A 27,133-nucleotide genomic window follows, 5' to 3' on the forward strand; every position below is an offset into this window, starting at 1 on the left:
GACTCGATAAGGAGCGATTGGACTACTGGGATCATTGCACTACTGGGCTTGATATGGGCGATTGGGCTACTGGACTCGATATGGGGAGCAATTGGACTACTGTACTCGATATGGGGAAAGATTGGACTACTGGACTCTATATGGGGCAATTGGACTACTGGTCTCGATATAGGGGTGATTGGACTACTGGACTCTATATGGGGTGATTGGACTACTGGTCTCGTTATGGGGGGCGATTGGACTACTGGACTCGATATGGGAGCAATTGGACTACTGGACTCGATATGGGGAGATTGGACTACTGGACTCGATATGGGGCGATTGGACTACTGGACTCGATATAGGGCAATTGAACTACTGGACTCGATATGGGGAGCGATTGGACTACTGAACTCTATATGGGGCGATTGGACTACTGAACTCTATATGGGGCGATTGGACTACTGGACCCGATATGGGGCATTTGGACTACTGGACTCGATATGGGGCGATTGGACTACTGGACTCAATATGGGGAGCGATTGGACTACTGGACTCTATATGGGGCAATTGGACTACTGGACTCGATATGGGGAGCGATTGGACTACTGGGCTCTATATGGGCCAATTGGACTACTGGTCTCGATATAGGGGCGATTCCACTACAGGACTCGATATGGGGTGATTGGACTACTGGACTCGATATGAGGCAATTCCACTACTGGACTCGATATGGGCAATTGGACTACTGAACTTGATATGGGGCGATTGACCTACTGGACTCTGTATAGGGTGATTTGACTGGATCCCAGTCTATCTACCAAGAATTACTGTATAGTTCATATAAGTATAAAGCCAGGCCTACATAGCAACTTTAGCCAAGACAGTCGCCTCTGCAGTGTAGATGTCGCAATACGACCCCATTCGCATGTATAGCTCCGTAATGTAACAACGGCACTTAGCAAACGTTGGTTGCGCAATGTCTGTCATGGCCGTAGGCATTGGATTCTTACTTTGGAGGTAAGCTGTCACCTGACATCTCTGGCAGCACTTATCTCTCAGAGAAACACAGGACCAGCATGTTGAGTTCCAGCAATGTTTTTTCTGACACTTGGGCTGCATTTGGTCACATGAGATCATTGGCCGATCAGTTTGTGATCACTTGTGGCTTTCTAATGAGTGTGGCTGGCTTATATGTCACCCTAGTGAGGTAATGGGTAACTGCATCCAACTGGACACTAATGTATATACATGGCTTCTTTTTTGCTCCCCCCCCCCTCCCATTTCCTATTTGTCAGTGACTTATTTTATGTTCCTCACCATTAAACCACAGATGGCAGAAGTTTAAGTGGCATTGCGGCTCATCTACGCTGGCATACACAGATGAGTAATGAGAGTCTCCAACTCTGTATTCGGCTTTAAGAAGGCTAGCGTTGGAGCTTGGTTATAGGAATATAAAGTTACGTCACACGACGGACACAAATTGTGCCAGATGGATCCTCTTAAAGGGGGTTTTCCTGTGTAAACTATATCATCTATCCACAGAATAGGTTATAACTTATTGATCGGTGGGGGTCTGCATTCTGGCACCCCAACCCGTTGGCAGAATGGGCAGTTTTTATCCCTGATTGGGCACTAAAATCTCTTTTAGAATGGAGCAGCAGTACGCATGCCAAGCTGCTGCTCAGTACATTTTCAGGTGGGGCTGCCAAGCGCTGCACTAAGCATTTTCGGCAGCTCTATACAGTAGAGAATGAATGGAGGGATATTAAAGGAGTTTCCCCACAATCAGAACAGGTCCCAATTTGTTTTCACTGGAGAACCTCGTTAACTATAATGGAGACTTTTTGGCCGACTGTCATTTTAACCGAATAAATATTCTACAGTATTCTGCACTTATTTTTCTTATAATAAATGTGAGAAGTTGCAAAGGATCTTCAAAAAGGTACCTAGATTACCTAAGTACACTCAGGTTTTACGTGACCTTTCATTTGGTGTCCTAGACTCAAGCAGCTTTTCATTTTGATTTTACAAAGCTGTAACTGTGTTCAGGAACATAAAGGCTGCCTATCCTTGGAAAAAGGTTTTTTAAATGATAGTGTTGCTGATGGGGGTCTGGGTCCGGACCCCCACGATAGCACAAAACACTCAAGTGTGGAGTGCTTGCGAGATTGTGGCGTACCCGTTCAACAGAACGTCCATGGGTCCATACTCCACTCTCGCAGAGCACTGCATGGACCCAAAAAGTTTCTGTTGAGCCCATACACTAGTGAGCGCACACTCCTTCAGGAGCTGCTCACAGAGCCGTGTTATCAACGAGTGTTGGTTCCCTCAGAACCCAGATCCTCACTGATCAACAGAACTTTGCATCCCCTAATATTGTCTCTATATCTTTTTCAAATAACAAATCCATCTTAAAAGAGTTTTCATCATGTGACCCACCACATTTTTTAATTAAGTCCGTAACAATCTCACATGGCCAGCACCTCTAACCCTTTGCGATCAGCTGTTTGCGCCAGTGGAAACTCCATACAGCCACTCATTTGCCCTGCATATTGGATGACTCTGTTATGTTTTGAAATTTTGAAAATGGCACTGATCCACCATGTAGTTAAATGTCCTTTCTCTATCACTGTAAGGCCCAGTTAACATCCCATTTTTCATCTAGATTTGGAAAACCTTAAAGGAAAAGCTCTCGGCATACATGCTAAGCATAGCCGTACTGCCAGTCTCTGTCAGGTTGGAGACATAGGTATAGAATATGCGGTGCAGTAGAATATGCTAATCAATATATCCAACCAATACCTGAAAAATGAGAACCAGAGCACATGTTGGAATAAGTGCAATACATAGGTGTTCATTCACACAGTGGCCATTTACCCTGTAGCAACTAAATGAATAGAAATAGTAGATGTAAGTAACATAGGGTACTTGGTTAACATTGTTTTGATCAGGGCTGTGGAGTCGGTAAGCCAAACCTCTGACTCCTCAATTTCCATGACTCCAACTCCGACGCCACCAAAATGGGCTCCGTCTCCACAGCACTGACAGGGGCCAAACCTCCGACTCCAACTCCTCAATTTCCATGACACTGAATCCACCAAAATGGGCTCTGACTCCGACTCTGACTCCACAGCCCTGGTTTTGATTAAAAAAAGTAAAAGCCATCCCACCATGACAAGGTGTACCCCAATTGGGATGGTAGCCAACTCTTGTAGTTCACCTCACTATGTGCCAGCAGACGTAACAATAGATAAGGGCAGAGTAGGACCTGGGTCCTGACTGTTCAGACAACTGCTTGTGCTATATAAACAAAAATGAACAGCGCGTGGCTCCCCTTTTATGAGTAATACCCTCATGTGAACTGAGCTGTATGCGCCCATAGCAGTAGGTGACAGGATAAGGCAGAACTATTCTTGACCTGTGATGCTCGGAACCAGTCCTGAATACTAGGCCTGTGCCTTTACATCTACAGACGGTAAATATACTAGGTGTCCGTGTGATTGTTGTTGTGACTGTTGCAGATGGCTGCCTATACTGCCGGGGCCATGCATACTGTGTGATTACCATTTCCTATGTATTTAGATGGGAGCTGTCACTGCACTGATCTGTGAATGGTAGTGATGACATTGCTACTCTTTCCATCTGCGCACATTGCTACAAACTAATATTTTTCCGATTCAGCGGTGCGTAGACATTTTTCATTTCTTCCAGTTTATGTGGCTTTTTTATATTCTCAAGGCTGGGAAGGTGAGCTACATTGCACTAATGTGCTGGGAACTATGCTCATTATTGATATTACATTGCCATGGTCTGACAGAAGAATAAAAGAATATTCTCTGGATTAGACATAATAAATCTGCATGTTATGAGTTGTGTTTATTTTTCTGGCAGCCGCCTCCAATGATATGTGGTGTTTCTGGATTTTCGGGTTTGATTCACACCCCTAATTTTATTTTTACTGGATACATTTTGTTGTTCTTGAGTTTGCAGAAGCCTTCAGGACTTGGGTATGATATTGTTTTTAACTGTTCTTTTTAAATGTAAGATGGCATTTGTTGCCCGTGGGCTCATGGATCATATACTCCTGTGAATAGGTTCCTTATTGTTGGATTCTTAATTAGTTTCTTACTTATGTAATATATCATTTTATCTGCGGCTGTGCCCTCTGAAATGTCAAGCACTGCGGAACATGCTGGCTCTAAATACGGAAAGATTAACATTATTACTACTACTGTTTTATTAACGCCCGAGTCATGCGTCAAACATTCATAGTCCTTAGATTACCCACTAGGTCCAGGCCAGCCGTGGGTCTCCTGACCCAAACTCAAAAGCCTCATATATGTCGGAGTCTGTTGGGAGACCTGCGGCCTGTCCACACGTCACCATCCGTATTTGGACCATGAATGATCGTTTACACAGGGTGATGCACTGCTGGGAATGACAATCTTTTATCCTTTCACCCGACGAACGAGAGTATTGCTTGCCCGTTAAATGTTTGGCAGGCTGTTTAGACTTGCGATAATCGTCCAGTATATAAATGGTCCTTGAATGGTCTATACTGGAACAATACACAGACTAGTATTTAAAAGTCTAGTAATGATGCCGTTTCTGTTGACCCGAATATGCTAGGATAATGGGGTGGGGGAAACCTGGAATGTAAGGGGTTGGAACGTGATCTATGGAGTGGTCAGGAGTGAAACCAGATTACTATTTGCCCAGCAGAGCTGCCAAATACGGGAACGGCTGCAATGACCGAATCCTCCACTTTCAGTACTAGAGACCACTACAGCAGCTCCTCAGCGTGAGTACCCCAACAAACAGCTCCCCATATCTCCGCTTCAGGAGGACTGTGAGTGATATTGGAGGGACTTAGGAGAAATGCTCATTGGTAGAATAAATACTCTCATCCCATGCGTGAGAAAGTATTTAAAAAGCTGTCTAGCTGTTATCGTTCCATCTCCCTGGGGGTCTGCACTACAGCGGGGGGATGAGAGTTGCCACATATCTATAGTCAGGCTTGATAATTGGCAGTTTAGTATAAAACGTTTATAAATTCAGCATGTCCTGCGGTATTTTATAGATTGGTCTGTGTGATAGATCGGTGGTACTCTTTACCATGTGTTCTAGCCGCCCAGCCCCACTTCTTTATTGATTGATATACGTGCTCCTTTTTCGTCCACATTGCTTCTACAGCTTAGGCTGCGTTCACATTTTTGTTTGGACTTTTCCTTTGTTCCGTTTTTAGGAAGAAGAAACGGATCAGTTTAATGACATTGATTCTGCTTGTCTAAGAGATGCAAACAGAAGTAGAGGGACCCCATTGATTTTATCGAGGCATTCTGGGTTCTTTTATGTGTCTGTTTAAAAATAAAAATAAAAAAAGAACAAAAAGCGCATCCTGCAAAATGTTTTCTTCGGTTATAAATGCTGACATATCACAAAACCCAGACGGCCCCCAAAATAATCACTAAGGCTTTCATTTGCATCAGATATGCAGCAAATCCATTTTTTACATTGAGGGTAAGTTCACACTAGGCGCTCTTCAGCTTTTTTTTTCTGCAGCAAAATTTGATCTCTTGGCAGAACAAAACATGTTTTCCTTGTATTTTCTTGTGGTTTTTTTGTGGTTTTGGCATGCTAAACTTGTCTCTTGTGAATGCTGATAAAGTCCTATTTTATAGAATCAGATTTTGGCACAAAAAACACCGTAAAACCCGATACCTGCATTTTTGGTGTATTTTTTTCACCACCCATTCATTTCAATGGGTGAAAAATGCTGAAACAAGTGACATGCTCCATTGTGTTAAAAAAAAAAATATGCAAAGAACAAAATCCTGTTGACAAAAAACAAATCCAATTTGTGTGCATGAGATTTCTGAAATCTCATAGACTTTGCTGGTACTGTAAAACGCAGCTGAAAATGTGCATTGCAAAAAGCATAAAAAAACACTGCAAAAACGCCCAGTCGCTTAGCCTAAATCGGATTGTTCTGTTTTTGAAACAGATTGACAAAGGTCCGAATGGAAATATGAGTGTAGCTGAAGAGACCGTCATAAGTGCTCACACCAGAAAATATCTGCTCCCACGCCAGCGTTACTTGCACGATATTTCTGGGGCTCACAGGATCTCCTCTTCATTAATGTCCTGCTATTTTGCATGTGACCTTGTGTAATGTATCTGTGCAGATTCTGCAATATACGCCAGATCCCGCGTGTGCGCTGCAGGTGTGTCTTCATCGGCCATTCTGCTGCCCCACTTTTGGAATGTGACTGTAGAAGAACCAGATGGTCACAGAGCGTGCATTGATTTCTGCGTAGAGGGCACTGTCTGTGCTTGTAGGCTTCTGAATGAAATGCAAGTGGGGACAGGGACGGAGGAAAGTACAGCATTGTGTATCCCCTCATCCGCGCTGGCTGCTTCTTCACCTGTGATCTCCTCTGTAGACCCATGATTAAATGAAGAATGAAAGCCTGGCCTTGTGAGATAATGAGTGCGGTGTGACATTTGTAGGTTGTCGCCCCCATTTGAATCCGTGTCAGACAATTCTTGAACATCTGTCTTAGCCCAGCTTTTATTTTCCAGAAACTTTTCAGGAATAAATAATGTCTGCTTGTGATGCTGGCCATGACCTTTGGCCATCTGTAGACTCAACTCTTAGGGTACTGTCACACAGTACCATTTTGATCGCTACGACGGTACGATCCGTGACGATCCAGTTTGGTGGAGTGGGTATAAAATGGGCCGACTCCTAAAATATGTAATACATTGGGTACAGTAGTACAATGCAGGATGTGCTGTAACCGTTTATATAAGGATTTGGGAAAGTTTTGAAATGTCCTATAATTGTCTGTTCTGCTCCTGATCTATGGATCTCGGCTTTTAGTTGAGATGAATCTGTTCTGCACTTTCTGCACATGCTCAGTAGTGAGGCATGTATGAGGGTTTTAGAGGTTTGGCTTACCGACTCTACTGCCCTGGTTGTACAAGTGCCTAGACGGTGGTCATATATAGGCAAAGAGAACTTGTCTAATGGATGGCCATGTGAAGTCTTAATGAATGATAATCGCATGATGACCACGTTCAGTTTCTGTGATTGTGTAGGACCTGATTGCTCCTCTTGGTTGACAGTGATCCTACCACTTTGGACATGACGCCTGCTATGAGCTATGGATCGTCCTATTGATATATTATCAGTGATATCTGGTCATGGTTTGCAGGCTACAGAGCGTTTTTAATGAGCTGTATTGCTGATTTATTTAAATTCTTTGTTTCCTAGACAGGAGACCTGTATAAGACACCTGTGTGGTCTTCTACCTGCTACCCTTGGCCCTGTTCCCACTATGCCCCCCATCACACAAAAACACTGGGAATCCTGCTACGTATTTCAGTACAAAGTCATTCATCACCTATAGGATCCCACGGTACTGATTCTTATTGTATACTGTTGTATGGAATTGTATCGTCTGCTTCTTTATTACTTTTATTTATTTTTTTTACTGTATTTTGCTTGTACGCAGGCCAGGAGGACCTCTGTTGGTGCCAGCCTGGGTAATGGAGCCCTGCTTAGTATATACATTGGGAGGTTTTTTGTTTTTTTTCCCTTCATTTTTTGTCATATAATCTAAATTCACCTGAAAAATACTGGACTGAAGGACGAATGTGATGAAATGAAAAAAAAAAAAAAATCCAGAATCTTGTTATTTGTCTCTCCTTCCAGCTTGGGATTTTGGTTGTGGTCTTGCAGACTTGGCGTTGGATTAGTGTGTGGCAAAAATGAAGGAATCTCTAGATATATTTCTTTTTCTCGAATATTGCCCGTGCCATTATTCCATTTATAAATCTAGTATTTCGTATAGTGCTTAGTTTTCCCATTGCCTGCCTGTTTTGCGGCCTGTACATTTCGGCCCATAATACGTGGCTACTGTGTGTGCGGTGCATGTGCGCATCAGATGAGAGCCGTGTGTATTTGTACATGCGGGGGAAGCGAATTTATGTGAGGGTGAAAAAAAAAAAAAAGCAATGTGTGCCTTCCTCCTTCAGGAAATGATTTGCTTGCTGCTCTGAACAGTCCCTGCAGGGGGAGAAGCAGATAGACAGAAGGAGAAGGAGGCAGACACACTGGCTGGGAGACACAGGCCAGCAGCAAACCTACAAAGACCAGGCAGACCTCCACAGGGACAGCCCTGACCCCCACCACAGCCTGTCACACACTGCCCTCACTCACACCATGTACCCTGGCCTGGCGCCCCAGGCTGTCACACCACTGCAGGGCCATGGCACATCCTGACAGCTCTATTGCTGTGACACAAAGGCACACATCGCTTTCTGACATACAAAGGCTGGTGTGTCACTAGACAGACCCAGATGATCCGCGCAGTGTGACCGTCTTTCTCTGCAGGGACAGATCAGCCTGTTCTGGTGAGTGCTTGGATTGCTTTGGCTTGATATGCATCTGTGGGATTGACATGCAGGGACAGCGCATGTTATGGGCACGCTGTGTGTAATCGTCTGCATTTGTACCGCATGTGATCTTTTATCCTATTTATATCTGCCCAGCGTGCTTGTGGTGTGGGACCAGTCCCTACAGAATGGGAACCTGCTCTTCTGCATCGGTGGGCCGTAGGGCTGCAGCAGGATCAGTGCCATTCACATATGTGATTTTCATCTCTTCCAAGAATTGTTTCTTCTCAGCATGACCATAACTGGCAGTCACATGGTTAAAGAAGAGATGCCCTCTTTGTCTGGTTAGGGTAGGTTTTTGTACATTGATGCTCTGAGGGGCTTTGGAGTGGGTGGTGAGCCTCCTCCCCCATATTGTCCTGTAAATAGCACATACTTTCCCTGCTCCCAGACTGACCCCCCCAGACATACCGAGCATTCCTGTAACTCTTCCCAGGCCCGCTAGGCAGGGAAGCTGGACCCAAATGCACATATGTACGTGGTCTGTGGTCTGCTGTCACATTTCTATAGCGCCCACGTACTGTCACATGCACATGCTGGCCTCTGTCAACCTTGGAGCTCCTTGCTGTAGAGACATGGAGGAACTAGAGTCCAACTTTCTGGCACATGTAGGACGTGTATATGGCCTTGTACATTACCTATGTGCCAGGTGGCTACGTGCTGGATATATGGTGACTTGTGCTTGTATTGTTAGATGATGGCGACACACGTACATATACATATGTGTATAGGTTTCTACATTCCCTGCTTGTCATAGGAGTCCTGTCAAAAGAGACGTGTTTCCTGGAAGGGTTAAAAGAGCAATGGTCTGCAGAGCTCTGACAGGAGAGTTATCCCCTCACACCCATGTGTGATTCAGAGGCCGGACATTGAGGTGGTGTTGGAGAAGGAGGGGTGGTCATTCCCAGTATCCGACTCTTAATGTCTTCCTTCCTTACCAAACGGAAACCAGTATTGGAGAACAGCTGATGCAGCACAGCCTGGAAATGCTGAAGGGTCAGTGGATTATTGGGAACTTCTGCCAGGATGGAAACACAAACTCTTGAGTATCCTAGTTGTAGGCTTCTGGAGATGTTCCTGGAATGTGAAGAGCAGAAGAGCTGGGTAGGGTCAGGACGAAAATAGTTGTATATCCAGAAGGTCAGAGAAGAAAAATGTTTGAATAACTTTTGAAAAAATTAGTTTTGAAAAGAACTTAAGAACATTGTTCCAACCTTGAGAAGGAAGGCTTGTAGGCAGACTGTGAGATGTTCATGGGTCACGTATCGTGCTTGGACAACTACAGCAGCCAGGCACTTTATGTGTCTGAGGATGTTGGGAACAAGGACTGCAGGACCATAGTCGTTAGAAGACGAGTTGGCTGAGGATAACATTTTCGTCTTATTATAAATATTGGATCTCCATTCATTTGACAGCTACTGAGGGGGAGTCTGGCAATGCGCTTATCTATATATACGTTTTCTATGAAACAGTTAGGTTGGCAGAGCTTTCTTTGAGTGGGAGTTTGGCACAACCAATGTACAGGGTACAGTCACTTAACAGCGTATGATGGAGGCAGTGTCTTTATTACATAGCTTTAGTGGATTATTGTTAATGCAGCTTTGTGTTAATAGGTTTATTTGTCATTGTGTGATGTGCTTTTCTTATAAATATGACGATGATGGGTACCGTGGAGCAATTGTTCTGGTGGTGTATGAAACCTACTGAGCTTTTCAGATACTTAGGAGAACTAAAGGTATACTAGTGCCATGCAGAAAAAATCCTTACCATTTTATTATTTTATCCAGTGGTTTTGATGTAGTAACAAGGCTAGGCAGCAGAAATAACAAAGCTAGGGTTATGCTCACATTACATTACTAGTTGCTATGTAACGTACCAGCCAGGAACAGCTATTTTATATACATTAAATGGAGGTTGCAATGGATGCTTAACATAGGCATCCATCGGCAACCGACTAATATGAGATCCGACTGACACACATTGTGAGGCTTTCATTACGTATCTGTTAACTGGAGCCATTATAGTCTATGGGTAATGGATGCTACTGTAGACATCCATCAGCCTTAGGCCATAATGACGTCCTCTTAATGGAATTGTCTTAAAAGCCATAGATGTGTCTGTTAAACAGATGCCTGTGATGGACACCATACAGTGGCATCTATCACCCATAGGCTAATAGATCCTATTTTTTGTTTACAAGATCCTGTTCTTTGTAGTTTGTTGCACTATTCCATACTTTTTTTTTCCAGAATGCTGAGTTATTTTACATACAGTATACCTGTACATGAAATTCTTTTGGCCTGTGTCTAATGAATGAACCTTTCTCATCTAAATATAGGGGGAAAATGCAGTGTGAGCCCAACCTAATTCACCTACCGGTTCCCTTGCATGTGGGAAATGAACATTAAAATACAAATATAGCTTTGATAGAGGTGTAAATAGTAATAATGTCAATTTTTTATTACATCGTAGACATATTCTTACAGAAAATAATAGCCTGCTTATGTTGCATACTTTATGCTCACTTTTGTTTGTTGTTTTTCTTCTTCTTCAGGTACATGAAGTAATTTTGCTGCCTGTTATGTTAGTGAATCCCATGAATTTCTAAGTGACGTTCCACTTTTCGCCCTGGTGCCATGCTCTACAGTACCTGCTATCATGTCGGCTTGCGGCTCATTTACAGAGCATGTTTGGAAACCAGGGGAGTGCAAGAACTGTTTTCAACCAAAAGGTCAGCATCAGTTATCAGCTCTTGGCAGAGGCATCACTGGTCAACCACCACCTCCTCCTCCACCACCACCTCCTTACCGAGCAAATCATGCCAAAGTAATTTCCAACCAGCGACCACGTGTAACCACTGGGTTCAGACCACCTGTAGCCAAAAAACCTACCATTGCTGTGAAACCTACCATGATGGCTATAGATGGCGCAGTAAGTCATCCTATTCAGAGTCATTCTAGGTCACCGCTACCCACACAAAACACTCGAACACAAGCCCATAATGTTGTATCTAATGATGATCGAGCAAATAACAACACAGGAGCAGAACAAACAGTCACTAATAACAACCATGTGAGTAGCAGTGGACTCACAGAAGTGCTGAAGGAGATAGCAGGCTTAAGTCCAGTAGAATCAGCACCTCTTTCAGAAGGTACACCACGAGAAACTTTTCTATGTAGGATCAATCAGTGTTATCGCCGCTCTTTAGAGAGAAAGCCACCGGCTAGCTGTTTATCTGGAAGTCGTCTTGATGGAGGAGGGCCAAAAAAATGTATTAGAAGAGTAGCATTAAGTGGAGAACAGGGTGCAGTTATTGGAATGGATGGTGGACGCTTCTGCTATCCTGAGTTTTCTAGTGGTGATGATAGCTGGGATGATGAAGATGATGAAGATCAAGGGGAACGGGAGAGCTGGGAAGAAAGTGATGAAGAACTGTTGGCAATGGAAATTCGTATGAGGGGACAACCAAGGTTTGCAAATCTTCAAAGTGGCAGTCTTTCTCCTGTGCCAGGAAGACTTGGGAAACGAGAGAAATGGAATACTGTGCCATTACGTCAGAAGTCCTTACAAAGGGTGTGTGCTGTGGACTATGATGATAGTTATGATGAGATCCTTAATGGCTGTGAAGTGGGTGGACCAGGTGAATGCAATATTGTTTCCCCTTCCCCTGATACATCAATGGTTGATTCTTTATCTTGTCCTCCATCCTCCTCTTCATCCTCTACTTCCTCATCATCGTCATCATCATCCTCTGGAGGACTCTTTTGTAATGGAAATTTAGTTACCGAGAGAGAATCAGCAGTTATGCCAGATAGAACAACACAAGATACACACCAAGATGCTTATATGGCACAGGCTCAACCATATCGTGTGGTCAACATGGAGCAACCAGTCTGTAAGCCATATACAGTAGTTGATGTTTCTGCTGCTATGGCTGGTGAATGTCGATCTCGTTTGAATGCAAAGGTAAAAAAATCAAGCGCTACACGTTACCAGGAAGTTTGGACATCAAGTACAAGCCCTCGGCAAAAGCTTGTAAAAGCAGAAAATGTGGAAGCTCCTAAAAGAAGCTGCTATAAGTCTGCCCCAACTTCACCTACTGCTGGTTTGAGTGCTCATACTGTTCCTGTCCGTTCTCCGAACTTGTCAGAAATTAAATTTAACAGCTATAATAATGCAGGAATGCCACCTTTTCCTATAATTATTCATGATGAACCGGACTATGCCCACAGTTGTAAAAGTGCTGATAAAGTTCCCATCCTCATAAATCCTAGTGCTTATGATAATTTAGCTATTTACAAAAGTTTTGTTGGTTCTGGTGGTGCCTTTCCTCCACCTCCAGACAAGGAAAAACGTCAGACTGGAAGTGTAGCAAGCCACACATATGAGGAAATAGAAACACCGGCTAAAGCACAAAAGAGAGAGGAGTCTGCTGGTACAGTACCCCAGGAAACTGTTGGTTGTACACGGGAAAGTGCAAACCGTGTCCTGTCTCAGATTGTGGCATCTATCCAGCCTCCTCGTTCTCCGCCAGAAGCTTTGACTCCTGAATCAGGCAGTAGTGATGATCATCGTCCACCAGAGACTCACTCTGATCCAGAGCAATTTACTGGATCGTTAGGAAGACCAAAAACCCTGTTTTCCTCCCAAAGTGAAACCTTTGGAACTGTGAATTTAAACAAGCATTCTCCTGCACTTTCCAGCGATGACAGCCCAACTGTATCTGCCACCACAGAACCTCTTCCCCCTTTCCCACCTCCACGTTCTACTTCTTCACCCTACCATGCCACTATGTTACACAAACACTTTGCAACTCGTGGAAAACCAGTTGGAACTAACCGACCCTCACCAACCGATACCGCAACACAGCCACGCCGGCCAGCAGATGGAAAGCCACGTCGTTGGATATCTTTCAAAAGTTTTTTCAGGAGGAAGAAGGATGGAAGTGGACAAGGAGGGTGTGAAGACCGAGAAGAAGGAAAGCTAGTAGGCCTCGATGGTACGGTTATTCACATGCTTCCTCCTCCACCAGTCCAAAGACACCATTGGTTTAGTGAAAGTCGGACAGAGCCTGGAGAGAAACCATCCATTGTGTTCATGTATCGGTCAGAGGAAGAGAAAGCTGCAGGAAGTCCTCAAGATAGCACAGGCACTGAGACCAGGTCTAGCAGGTAAATGTCTCTAGTAAGGCTTCTGTTACAGTGATGTATCAGTTGTGAAAATTAAAGCTGAAAAGAATATATATTGAAATAATGCTATATACACCTTTGCGCAATATTATTTTTTGTTTCTTTGCTTCGTAAGTGTAAAATTAAGCAGCTCGCTAAACAGTCTTCATTAAACATTTCTACCATTTTTGCTGCTGCAATGTCTGTTGGGTCCTTAGTGCTTTTGCAAAACTGATACAAATCCATCAGAACTCCTGCGCTCTCAGCTCTCTTCCTCCCTTCATTTGCTTTCTATGTTCAACCACCTCTCTGTTAACATCCCTAAGGGTAGGTTCACATGAGTGTATAAAAAAATCGATCAGAGTTTCATCCAGAAAAGTGGGCCTTTTTTTTTTCTCACTTGTTTCCTGTATACAATCCGTTTTTGTTTTTTTTTTCTACAGCAGCTATTAATCATTTCCAGGATCATTTACAGTTTCCTATGTTACAGAATTATGTATCCATAAAAATCAGATGCTACACTGTGGGTCCGTATGGCATCCAGTTTGTTTTTTTAATGCACCCATAGCTTGAATATGTCATTGGTTTACAGAAGAAATTAGTACATTATGCTTTTTTTTGTATTTATTTATTTTTTAATTTTATTTTTTTTATATGGTTTAGGCTAAAAAAAAAAAAAAATTAATTAAAAAAAAAACACATCTGCACTGCTCCATTGGATAACATTGGACCGAGTGCGGTCTGTATTTTTTCACGGACATCAGTGGATCGAAAATACAGTCGTGTGAATGAGTCCTAACACCGAGAAAAGGCAGCGGCACCTTGGATACACACAGCCCTCACATCCAACCTATAACATTACTGGGAGGAACACTCTATTAATAAATTAATATAAAACTTACCATACATATGGTTGCAAACTATGTATTATTTTCTGCATATGCAATTTTATTAATTAAAAAGGTATCCACTAACATATATAAAAATAATCATTTTAAATTTCAACGGTGTTCACAGATCCTAAAGACCTCATTTGTCTCTTGGTTGCACACTTTACATGTAGCTACATCTATTGACACCCTTATGCTTGAAGATCAATTATATTTTGCTAATCCCTTGCTGACATGTGATGTACCCTTACATCATATAAGGGAGCCCCGTCTTTGTTCCTGAGCTTGCATTTTTCCTGGCAGAGATTGGCTGTGTTACACAGCCATCATCTACATCTAACAGCACCGATCGGGAGCTGAGCTCGACCCAGTGCTGTTGTAGAGGTATTCCCATCTCCCAAGTATAGTAGGTATCATTCTAATAATATTAGTGATTGTTTCCAATTAGAAATGTAGTATAGTTCTCCTGATTTGCTATGTCTCTATATCCCTTGTGCAGGGCATTACAGTACTTGGGTATCCATGGTTACAATCACTCATGTAGTGACTGTTTGCTGTTAGTGGTCATAACCATGGATACCTAAGCTACTGCAATATCCTGGACATGGGGTAAGCGACATAGCGAATCAGAAGAACTATGCTACATTTCTAATTGGAGGTATTTGCTAATATTATGCCTATTACATAGTGAGATAGTATCTTGGCTATGGGAATACCTCTTTAACTCCTTCAATACTTCTGTCAGTCTCTGACAGCAGCATTTACAGTGGAAGGTTTTGGAGGTGTACCATTCCACGCACCAGTCTGCTCCCATGTGAAACGACCATATGATGCTGATGGATTGTTTACAGATGTGGGGGAAAAAATCCCAGAATTAAATGAAGAAAAAAAAAAATCATATCATTTTGGTTTCGCTATAAACAAACTGACCTGGAGAACTATACTGACAAGTCATTTTTACTATGTAATAATTGCCATATAAGAAAACCCCCAAAACAAATGAGGAATTGCAGTTTTTTTCCTTCACAATTTCACTTCCCTTGGAATTTTTTTTTCACCCGGTCTACAGTACATTGAATGGTAAAATGATTGATGCCTTTCAGAATTTCAGCTAGTCCTGCAAAAAAGAAGCCCCCCCATACATCTGTGTCGAAGGAAAAAAATGAAAAAAGTTATGGCTCTTGGAAAAAAAACTAAAGCACAGAAATAGAAGATTGCCTAGCCGGGAAGGGGTTAATCCATAAGAACCCAGAAGAGGGAATGTTGTACCAGGTGACATAGAAGGCTAGCCTAGTGTGTGATGGCATGGTAGCTTGAAGAAAATGTACCCTAGATAATGGTCTGCAAGTAAAGTTGTTTGCTCATCTAATGAGTAAGTCCCATAAACTAGTGGAGAAGGGTTGACCTTGATGGCCCTATGTCTTTTCTCAGCTATATATATATAACTGAAAATAATGAAGCAATTGAATTACTTCATTGTGAGTGTTATGTACGGTACTTTTTCTAGATACAAAATATATTCTGTATGTTGCAAAGTTATACGGTTTTCCTAGAAAGATATAGTAGGTACAGTATTCAGACCTCTTTAAATTTGTCACTCTTTGTTTCATTGCAGCCATTTGGTAAATTCAAAAAAGTTTATTTTTTTTCACATTAATGTACAGTCTGCATCACATGTTGACTGACAAAAACGCAGGAATGTAGAAATTTTTGCATATTAAAAAAGAAAAACTGAAATAACACATGGTCAGAAGTATTCAGACCCTTTGCTCACACTCATATTTACGGTAAGTCACATGCTGTCCATTGCCTTGTGATCCTCCTTGAGATGGTTCTACTCCTTCATTGGAGGACAGCTGTGTTTAATTAAACTAATAAGACTTGATTTGGAAAAGCAGACACCTGTCTATATAAAACCTCACAGCTCACAGTGCATGTCAGACCAAATGAGAATCACGAGGTCAAAGGAACTTTCCAAGGAGCTCAGAGACAGAATTGTGGCAAGGCACAGATCTGGCCAGGGTTACAAAAGAATTTCTTCGGTACTCAAGGTTCCTAAGAGCACAGTGGCCTCCAGAATCCTTAAATGGAAGAAGTTTGGGACCATCAGAAGTCTTCTTAGACCTGGCCATCCAGCCAAACTGAGCAATCGTGGGAGAAGAGCCTTGGTGAGAGAGATAAAGAAGAACCCCAAGATCACTGTGGCTGAGCTCCAGAGATGCAGTAGGGAGATGGGAGAAAGTTCCACAAAGTCAACTATCACTGCAGCCCTCCACCAGGCGGGCCTTTATGGCAGAGTGGTCTGAGTGAAGCCTCTCCTCAGTGCAAGACATATGAAAACCCACATAGAGTTTGCTAAAAAACACATGAAGGACTCCCAGACTATGAGAAATAAGATTCTCTGGTCTGATGAGACGAAGATAGACCTTTTTGGTGATAATTGTAAGCGGTATGTGTGGAGAAAACCAGGCACAGCTCATCTACTGCCCAATACAATCCCAACAGTGAAACATGGTGGAAGCATCATGCTATGGGGGTGTTTTTCAGCTGCAGGGACAGGACGACTGGTTGCCATTGAAGGAAACATGAATGCGGCCAAGTACAGAGATATCCTGGATGAAAACCTCTTCCAGAGTGCACTGGACCTCAGACTTGGCCGAAGGTTCACCTTCCAACAAGACAATGACCCTAAGCACACAGCTAAAATAACAAAGGAGTGGCTTCAGAACAACTCTGTGACCATTCTTAACTTGCCCCCAGCCAGAGCCCTGACCTAAACCCAATTGAGCATCTCTGGAGAGACCTGAAAATGGCTGTCCACCAACATTCACCATCCAACCTGACGGAACTGGAGAGGATCTGCAAGGAAGAATGGCAGAGGATCCCCAAATCCAGTTGTGAAAAACATGTTGCACCATTCCCAAGAAGACTCATGGCTGTGCTTGCTCAAAAGGGTACTTCTACTCAATACTGAGCAAAGGGTCTGAATACTTATGACCATGTGATATTTCAGGTTTTTGTGTTTTTTTTTTATAAATTTGCAAAAAATTTTACATTTCTGTTTTTTTTCAGTCAAGATAGGGTGCAGAGTGTACATTGAGAAAACAGTGAATTTTTTTTTTTTAAATTTACCAAATGGCTGCAATGAAACAAATAGTAAAAAAATTATAGAGGTCTGAATACTTTCCGTACCCACTGTATCTGTATACACGTGTCTGATCCATCATTTGCTTTCTTTAACCCCTTCCCGACCTGTGACACAGCGTATGCGTCATGAAAGTCGGTGCCAATCCGACCTGTGACGCATATGCTGTGTCACAAAATGATCGCGTCCCTGCAGGTCGGATGTAAGGGTTAACTCCAATTTCACCCGACCTACAGGAAGAATTGTACTTCAGCCCGGGGGGTGGCTTCGCCCCCCCATGGCTACGATCGCTCTGATTGGCTGTTGAAAGTGAAATAGCCAATCAGAGCAATTTGTAATATTTCCCCTATGAAAAGTGGTGAAATATTACAATCCAGCCATGGCCAATGCTGCAATATCATCGGCCATGGCTGGAAACCCTGATCTGCCACCGCCACCGATCTCCTCCCCAGTCCTCCATCCTGTCCCGTACTGTGCTCCGCTCCCCTCCGTCCTCCTGTCTGCTCCCCCCGTGCTCCGGTCCACCCCCCGTGCTCCGATCCCACCCCCTCATACTTACCAAGCCTTCCGGTGTCCGTCCGTCTTGTCCATGGGCGCCGCCATCTTCCAAAATGGCGGGCGCATGCGCAGTGTGCCCACTGAATCTGCCAGCCAGCAGATTCATTACAGGTAGGTTTTATCACAGTGATCAAAATAAAAAAAAATAGTAAATGAACCCCCCACCCCTTTATCACCCCCATAGGTAGGGACAATAATAAAATAAAGAAAATATATTTACTTCTATTTTTCCACTAGGGCTAGGGTTAGGGTTAGATCTAGGGTTAGAACTAGGGTTAGGGTTAGAATTAGGCTATGTGCTCACGGTGCGGATTTGGCTGCGGATCCGCAGCGGATTCGTAGCAGTTTTCCATCAGGTTTACAGTACCATGTAAACCTATGGAAAACCAAATCCGCTGTGCCCATGGTGCGGGAAATACCGCGCGGAAATGCTGCGTTGTATTTTCCGCAGCATGTCAATTCTTTGAGTGGATTCCGTAGCGTTTTACACCTGTTCCTCAATAGGAATCCGCAGGTGAAATCCGCACAAAAAACACTGGAAATCCGTGGTAAATCCACAGGTAAAACGCAGTGCCTTTTACCTGCGGATTTTTAAAAAATGGTGCAGAAAAATCTCCCACGAATCCGCAACGTGGGCACATAGCCTTAGGTTTAGGGTTGGAATTAGAGTTAGGGTTGGAATTAGGGCTAGGGTTGGAAGTAGGGTTAAGATTAGGCTTATGGTTAGGGTTATGGTTAGGGGTGTGTTGGGGTTAGGGTTGTGATTAGGGTTATGGCTAGAGTTGGGATTAGGGGTGTGTTGGGGTTAGTGTTGGAGTTAGAATTGAGGGGTTTCCACTGTTTAGGCACATCAGGGGTCTCCAAACGCAATATGGCGCCACCATTGATTCCAGCCAATCTTGCGTTCAAAAAGTCAAATGGTGCTCCCTCCCTTCCGAGCCCCGACGTGTGCCCAAACAGTGGTTTACCCCCACATATGGGGTACCGGCATACTCAGGACAAACTGGGCAACAACTATTGGAGTCCAATTTCTCCTGTTACCTTTGCGAAAATAAAAAATTGCTTGCTAAAACATAATTTTTGTGGAAAAAAAATTATTTTTTATTTTCACAACTCTGCATTATAAACTTCTGTGAAACACTTGGGCATTCAAAGTTCTCACCACACATCTAGATAAGTTCCTTGGGGGCGTCTAGTTTCCAAAATGGGGTCACTTGTGGGGGGTTTCTACTGTTTAGGCTCATCAGGGGCTCTGCAAACGCAACGTGACGCCCGCAGACCATTCCATCAAAGTCTGCATTTCAAAACGTCACTTCTTCCCTTCTGAGCCCCGACGTGTGCCCAAACAGTGGTTCCCCCCCACATATGGGGTATCAGCGTACTCAGGACAAACTGGACAATAACTTTTGGGGTCCAATTTCTCCTGTTACTCTTGTGACAATAAAAAAATTGCTTGCTAAAAAATAATTATTGAGGAAAGAAAAATTATTTTTTATTTTCACGGCTCTGCGTTATAAACTTCTGTGAAGCACTTGGGGGTTTAAAGTACTCACCTCACATCTAGATTAGTTACATGGGAGGTCTAGTTTCAAAAATGGGGTCACTTGTGGGGGAGCTCCAGTGTTTAGGCACACGGGCTCTCCAAACGCGACATGGTGTCCGCTAACGATTGGAGCTAATTTTTCATTCAAAAAGTCAAATGGCGCTCCTTCCCTTCCAAGCCCTGCCGTGTGCCCAAACAGTGGTTTACCCCCACATATGAGGTATCAGTGTACTCAGGAGAAATTGCCCAATAAATTTTAGGATCCATTTTATCCTGTTGTCCATGTGGAAATGAACAAATTGAGGCTAAAAGTAATTTTTTGTGAAAAAAAAAAGGACTTTTTCATTCTTACGGATCAATTTGTAAAGCAACTGGGGGTTCAAAGTGCTCACTATGCATCTAGATAAGTTCCTTGGGTGGGTCTAGTTTCTAAAATGGGGTCACTTGTGGGGGATCTCCATTGTTTAGGCACACAGGGGCTCTCCAAACGCGACATGGTGTCTGCCAACAATTGGAGCTAATTTTTCATTCAAAAATCAAATGGCGCTCCTTCCCTTCCGAGCCGTGCCATGTGCACAAACAGTGGTTTGTGACCACATATGAGGTATCGGTGTACTCAGGAGAAATTTTCCAACACATCTTAGGATCCATTTTATCCTATTGCCCCTGTGAAAATGAAAAAATTGAGGCTAAAAGAAATTTTTTTGTGAAAAAAAAAAAAAAGTACTTTTTCATTTTTACGGATCAATTTGTGAAGCACCTGGGGGTTCAAAATGCTCACTATGCATCTAGATAAGCTCCTTGGGGGGTCTAGTTTCCAAAATGGGGTCACTTGTGGTGGACACAGAGGCTCTTCAAACGCGACATGGTGTCCGCTAAAGATTGGAGCCAATTTTTCATTGAAAAAGTCAAATGGCGCTCCTTCCCTTCTGAGCCCTGTCGTGCGCCCAAACAGTGGATCCCCCCCACATATGGGGTATCGGCGTACTCAGGACAAATTGTACAATAACTTTTGGGGTCCAGTTTCTCCTTTTACCCTTGTGAATATAAAAAAATTGTTGCTAAAAGATCATTTTTGTGACTAAAAAGTTAAATGTTCATTTTTTCCTTCCATGTTGCTTCTGCTGCTGTGAATCACCTGAAGGGTTAATAAACTTTTTGAATGTGGTTTTGAGCACCTTGAGGGGTGCAGTTTTTAGAATGGTGTCACTTTTGGGTATTTTCAGCCATATAGACCCCTCAAACTGACTTCAAATGTGAGGTGGTCCCTAAAAAAATGGTTTTGTAAATTTCGTTGTAAAAATGAGAAATCGCTGGTCAAATTTTAACCCTTATAACTTCTTAGCAAAAAAAAAATTTTGTTTACAAAATTGTGCTGATGTAAAGTAGACATGTGGGAAATGTTATTTATTTACTATTTTGTGTCACATAACTCTCTCGTTTAACAAAATAAAAATTCAAAATTTGAAATTTGCGAAATTTTCAAAATTTTCACAAAATTTCCATTTTTTTCACAAATAAACGCAAAAATTATCGACCTAAATTTACCGGTAACATGAAGCCCAATATGTAACAAAAAACAGTCTCAGAACCTCTAGGATCCGTTGAAGCGTTCCTGAGTTATTACGTCATAAAGCGACACTGGTCAGAATTGCAAAAAACGGCCAGGTCATTAAGGTCAAAATAGGCTGGGTCATGAAGGGGTTAAAGAGAATTGGTCTGCAGGTTTTTGCTATTTAATCTGATGGCAACATAATGTAAGGGCAGAAAGCCTGATTCTACGGATGTCGCTTTCTCAGCAGCTTACTGTAGTCTCAATAGAATCAGTGTTTTTTAATCAGCGGGAGATTATCACTGCAAAACTAGATGTTCAGTGCCAGGCAGTCCAGCTAATGTTTGTAACCCTGCCTCCACCACGGATTTGCAATTTGCTGCCAATCAGTGGTGTGGGCAAGCGAGGTTAGGTACAGCTCAGCATTCATAGCACGCCTAGATCTACATCAGAGGAAACAGTGATTCTATCCAAACTGCGCCAGCAGACCAGTAAGTGTTAGATTGCAGGAATCGGGGTCTATGCCCCTACATCATGCAACTGTCAGATTACATGGCAAAACATGCTAACATATTCCCTCTAATTCCCTTTTCCATTTTTTGTCTTCTGGTATTTGCCATTTTTTGCTCCAAATTCTTCAAAACTGTTCACTTGGTTCATGAATTTTGTGCAAAGCTAAATATCGTCTTTATTTTTGCCTTTTACCTTTTTAAAGTAAAAAGTCGAACGTTTCACAAAATGATGCAAAAATTACAAAAACGTTTTTGGGCGGACATAAAATCACTCCAGGGAAGAACATGAAGTACATTTGAAAAGTCACAAGTAAATCAGGTGAAAACTTCTGGAAAACCGAAACTTTTCCCCCAATGGCAAAAAAAACAGCGGTGGCTACATAAAAAAGACCTTAAGTCCATGTTCACACGTTCAGTATTTGGTCAGTATTTTCCATCAGTATGTGTAAACCAAAATCAGGAGTGGGTGATAAATACAGAAGCGGTGACGTGTTTCTATTATACTAGTCCTCTGATTGTTCCACTCCTGGTTTTTAAGGTACTTAGAAATACTGAGGTAAAAAACTCACCAAATACTGAATATGTGAATGTGGCCTAAAAGCAAAATTTCAATTATGGCACAAACTTTAGCTTTGTGGAATAAATTGACCTTCAAAATCTATAGCTTTCCTGAATTGTCTAGTTTAGTAACAATTCCTCTTTTCTCATAATTCTGAAGTATGAATAAATTGTTAGAGGTGTGTTCATAAACAGGAGGACTGCCAGCAATGATGGGACAGTGACCAACACCCTCCCACTCCAAATGTTAGCACCCAATTGTAAATGTGTCCATACACATATCGGGAGGAATAAAAGGAGAATGGCACAAGTCACATAAACTTTCCTACTATTAGCCACAGACTGTGATGTTGGAGACCTCCCCCAAGCCCACTTTGAGTAGATCTGTAAAACTCTAACGGAAATCTCTGGGACTCTTCCTTGTTCCTCCTCTGTTTTTTTTTTTCCAGCCTCAAATTTGATAGATCTAGGTAGATGGTAACAATTGCTAGGTCGTGCTGCGTGATTCAGGAGCGTTGATGTGGTTGAAAAAAGACATATGTCCTTCAAGTGCATCCCATGGAATGGGCACATGCATGACTACAACATGATGGTCTCCCCTAAAACTGCTAATCTTTTCCTCCTGATCCCAATTGTTTTTCCACTGGACACATAGAGAACACTACATAATTTTTATTTTCTTCTTAAAAACAAAAAAACAAACATCCAAACCTTGCCTGAAACCACTAATGGTTCCCACTGTGACCAGCTCCTGAGCCAATAGTTCTTATGATAAAGAAACCTCATCTCGTCTGGAGATTTATCCTTTCTTTCTCCATGCGGAGGGAGTCCCCCCTTGTCTTTTTTGTTGGGGTTTTATAAGAAACGGCATTTGACCGTACTCTTTGTACATATCTGTGTACTGTGCTGTAGGTTTTATGTTAGGTAATTAACACCAAGATTATGAAGGACAGAAAAGATCCACAAATGTTTGATGTTTGAAGAAGTTGTCCACTACTTGGACAACTTCTTGTCATACCCCACGTTTGGCTCCCGTAAAATAATAAAGCTCATACTCCCCTTCCGTACTGGCGCCGTTCCCGCTGTGTCGGCACTCCATCTCCCGGGGCTCCTGTGCTGTGGGTGTGACACGTGATGCCGGCACCCAATCAGCTCTGGCGTTACTGTCCCCGCCTCCTGTCGAATTGAGCAGGAAGAGGAAGTCTGAGATCAGCTGCAGCCCGGACTTCGTCTTCATGTTCGATTTGTCCGAAGGCGGGGACAGTGACTCCAGCGCTGACTGGTGTCATGTGTCACAACAACCGCAAGTGCCGACACCACAGGAACAGCCCGGCACAGGAGGTGAGTATAGGCTGTATTATTTTATCGGTGCAAAACATTTTGATCAAGAAAGGGCTGTCCTGGTAGTGGACAACCCCTTTTAAGGCTCTACAGCCAACATGTTGACATGGAAAACTGAGTTAAACATAATTGGTGGTTCCCCTGGGTTACAAAAAAGCCCTTTTGTCATGTATTCAGAAAAATAAATGTAACGTTTTGATCTATGCGGATTTTCCTCATTATTGTAAGTCTATGGGGAAAATCCACATGCATACCCACAAGAGAAATAGAAACTGTGGATCTGAAAGACGCGCCGTATGTCCGTTTCTGCTGGTGATCCGCAGGTGTACATAGACGCACAGTGGACATGGGAATTCTAGAAATCCCATCCAGTAGGCTGTAACTTCTGGCCGCTGCGTTTTTGATGCTGCATAAATACGCGGTGTCAAAACCGCAGCAAATCCTAAATGTGAGAACATACCCCTAAAGCATATCAATGTCGTGGTTCAAAATATTGCACTTTGTCGTGCTGGGGGCAAAGAGTTTGATGTTTTCACGATACCCTGTCCTTACTGTTACATATCTTTATGGTAATCATTGCATCCCAACCAACCAGACATTGTGTTTCTTAGGCTGGGTTCACATTGCGTTAATGGCAATCCGCTGACTGCATCCGTTACATAGCGGCACTAACGCGTTAGCGCACCCATTGACTGCCATTATGTAGCGCATCGCTAACGCATGTCATAATCGGCATGCGTTAGCGATGTGCCGTCATTCTGTGACGGACCCTCAGATGCGGTCTGCAGCGTTTTCGGGTCCGTCACCACTAGCACAGATGAAGCATCTGCGCTAGCGCGATCGCATAACGCAATCTTTTTCGGCACTTGCGTTAACGCAGTCCGTTTAACGCATGCGTTGAACGGACTGCACTAACGCCATGTGAACCTAGCCTTAGGTGTGCTGCATACAGCTGTGTGTGTTTTCTCATGTGTTTATCCTCCTGCCAGTAAAACATTTTGGATGTAAGGTCTGTGGGCCAATTTTCTGCTGACTTCACTGGCTCTCGGAAAACTGCTTCATTCCTGAAAGATGTATCTTTCTACAGGCCTGAGCCATTTTTCTACCATACCAACATTCATTTACACTGCAAAATCTGCATTGGTGTTCTTTTTGTTTTTCTTCCATACTCGGACACAAACTTCTTTTTTTTCTTCCTTCTCCTTCTGCCTTGTATGAGCTTTCCTTCCTATCTACGGCGTGTCAGCCCTCCCTGCAGACTTGAATGCTTTCCTCCCTCCTTTCTGATATGACTTGTACATCCTCCTTTCTATCTTTGTGGCTGTTCCTGAGCTGGGCTAGCTGATACGGCCAGAGGCAGTCTCAGAAGTCCACATACAAACAGCTAGGTGAAGGAGGTACAGAGACGCTACAGCTGCAATACAAGCTGAAATCTGTCATGAACTCTGTTTAGAATTATCACTTTGTATTTCTAAAGCAAATGAACAATAAAACAAAATTGAATGCAAAGGTGTCCATAGCCATTCCAGTTAGGGAGCAGAGTGGTCGCTATGTCTAGAAAATAAGATTCCTTTCTTTAGGAACACATTCTGTACATGTATTACTTTTCTTCTAGCACTCAGAATTTTAAGTGAATTGCAGTACCTTTATGGGGCAACTGTGATTTCCCTGATCTCCCAGTACCTAAACTAGTGTTGTCTTTTAGTTTCCAGATTCTGCAGTTTTTTTCGTGAGGTGTGACGAGAGGGGGAGGCATTTCCAATTTACCACAGAGGAAAAAATGGCCACTTCCAATATCGGTATTTAATTCAAGTGGCAGCTATGCTCTGTGTAACCTTTAGGGTATGTGCACAATTCCTGAAGAAATCCGGACATTTTCTGCAAGAAAACCGCATGCATTTTTTTCACGTTTTTGCGCGTTTATTTCCAGAGCTTTCCCAATGCATTATATAGCGAGAAAAACGCAAAAAAAATGCAAAATTAATGAACATTTTCGCAGAAAAAAAATGCATCATGTGCACAAAAATTCCAGAATGCATTCTAAATGATAGAATGCATATGTATGCGTTTTTTAATGCTTTTTTATCGCATTTTTTTTTCACATTTTTTCACTATAAAAACACAACGTTAGGTTTAGATAACAGGCTTTTAATTCTTGGGGTTTCTACTTGTCTGTTCCTACACCTTGTATTGCTGTCCTCCTTTTCCAAAAGTATTGTTTTTTTTGTTCAAGGTAGAACTTGGATCCTCTAACACAGGGGTGGACAATTAATTTTCCTGAGGGTCCACTTGAGAGACTGCAACTTTTTTTGGAGGGCTGAAATTATCTCTGCTCAATATTATTCTAATTACCGTATTTTATGTTAATAGTAATTATATTCCTTAATATTGAGCAGAATTAAATGACAATCCTTTAAATACAGTATGAGTCCACACACAGCCCCTTATATACAGTATGAGCCCCAACACAGCTTCTCTATATACAGCATGAGTCCTCTCATAGCTCTTATATACAGCCTGAGACCATACACAGCCCCCCTATATACAGTATGGGTCCACCCAGCCCTCCTATATACAGTTAGTCCACACACACAGCCCCCTATATACAGTTGGTCCACACACAGCCCCCCTATATACAGTATGAGCCCCAAAACAGCTTCTCTATATACAGCATGAGTCCTCACACACCACACCCATGTACAGTATGTTCACACACAGCACCCCCATATACGGTATGAACCCACACACAACCCCCCTATAGACAGCAGGAGTCGTCACATAGCCCCCTATATACAGACACACATAAAACACACTTTCACCTTGGCTCCTGTCCCTCCGGCGCTCTGCTCCAGTCTTTGTTGTGTGAACGGACACTCTGCACAGCAGACGCGATTTAGTGACATCATCGCTTCTGATGTCTCAGTGGCGCATGCTGAATGGTGGAAGGAGGATCTGTTGTCTCTCTGCTCCACCATTGTACTCATTAATATCTATATCCCGAGGATGCAGATAGCGGTGACATCGGAAGGGGCCAGTGTTTTCAGCCCTTCGGTTGTCTCGGGCCGGATGTGGCCCTCACTTTGGCAACGTCTACACTAATATCTTTTTCACAGAAAGTTGGATATAGAGGAATAAAGTTATTGTGAATCGATTTGCATGTCTTATTGCCAACTGCATGGCAGCGGGAGTAGTATTGCCTCTCACCTTGGCTCTTTTGACTGACATACCAGGTTGGCTATTCAAAGAAGATGCCAGCAGGTAAGAGGCGATAGTCCCATTCCCTTGCAGTAGCCAAAGACGATTGTTGTGGCCGATGCAATGGGACTTTCCAAGCGATTTGCAAAAAAATAGAAATTATCTTTTCATAGTACTACTCTTTCCTTTAGGGTCTAGTCCTATGAATCCACTCCAAACTACATCAGAC

At 42.9% G+C, this 27,133-nt stretch overlaps 1 protein-coding gene across 2 annotated transcripts in view; it reads left to right on the plus strand.

Moving 5' to 3' along the window:
* Positions 1 to 27,133, plus strand: part of PEAK1 (pseudopodium enriched atypical kinase 1) — a 96,064-nt gene that overhangs the window by 58,051 nt on the left and 10,880 nt on the right. Inside the window, exons 1-2 of one of the 2 annotated variants that reach the window (XM_077264085.1) lie at positions 8,008 to 8,400; positions 10,997 to 13,613. In XM_077264085.1, coding sequence (XP_077120200.1) covers positions 11,101 to 13,613 — 2,513 coding nt within the window. In that variant the 5' untranslated portion in view covers positions 8,008 to 8,400; positions 10,997 to 11,100. Of the gene's footprint in view, positions 1 to 8,007; positions 8,401 to 10,996; positions 13,614 to 27,133 lie in introns of those variants that run through there. The other variant, XM_077264086.1, reaches the window with a different exon arrangement.

Source organism: Ranitomeya variabilis, chromosome 5 (assembly GCF_051348905.1).
Source record: "Ranitomeya variabilis isolate aRanVar5 chromosome 5, aRanVar5.hap1, whole genome shotgun sequence".
NCBI lineage: Eukaryota > Metazoa > Chordata > Amphibia > Anura > Dendrobatidae > Ranitomeya > Ranitomeya variabilis.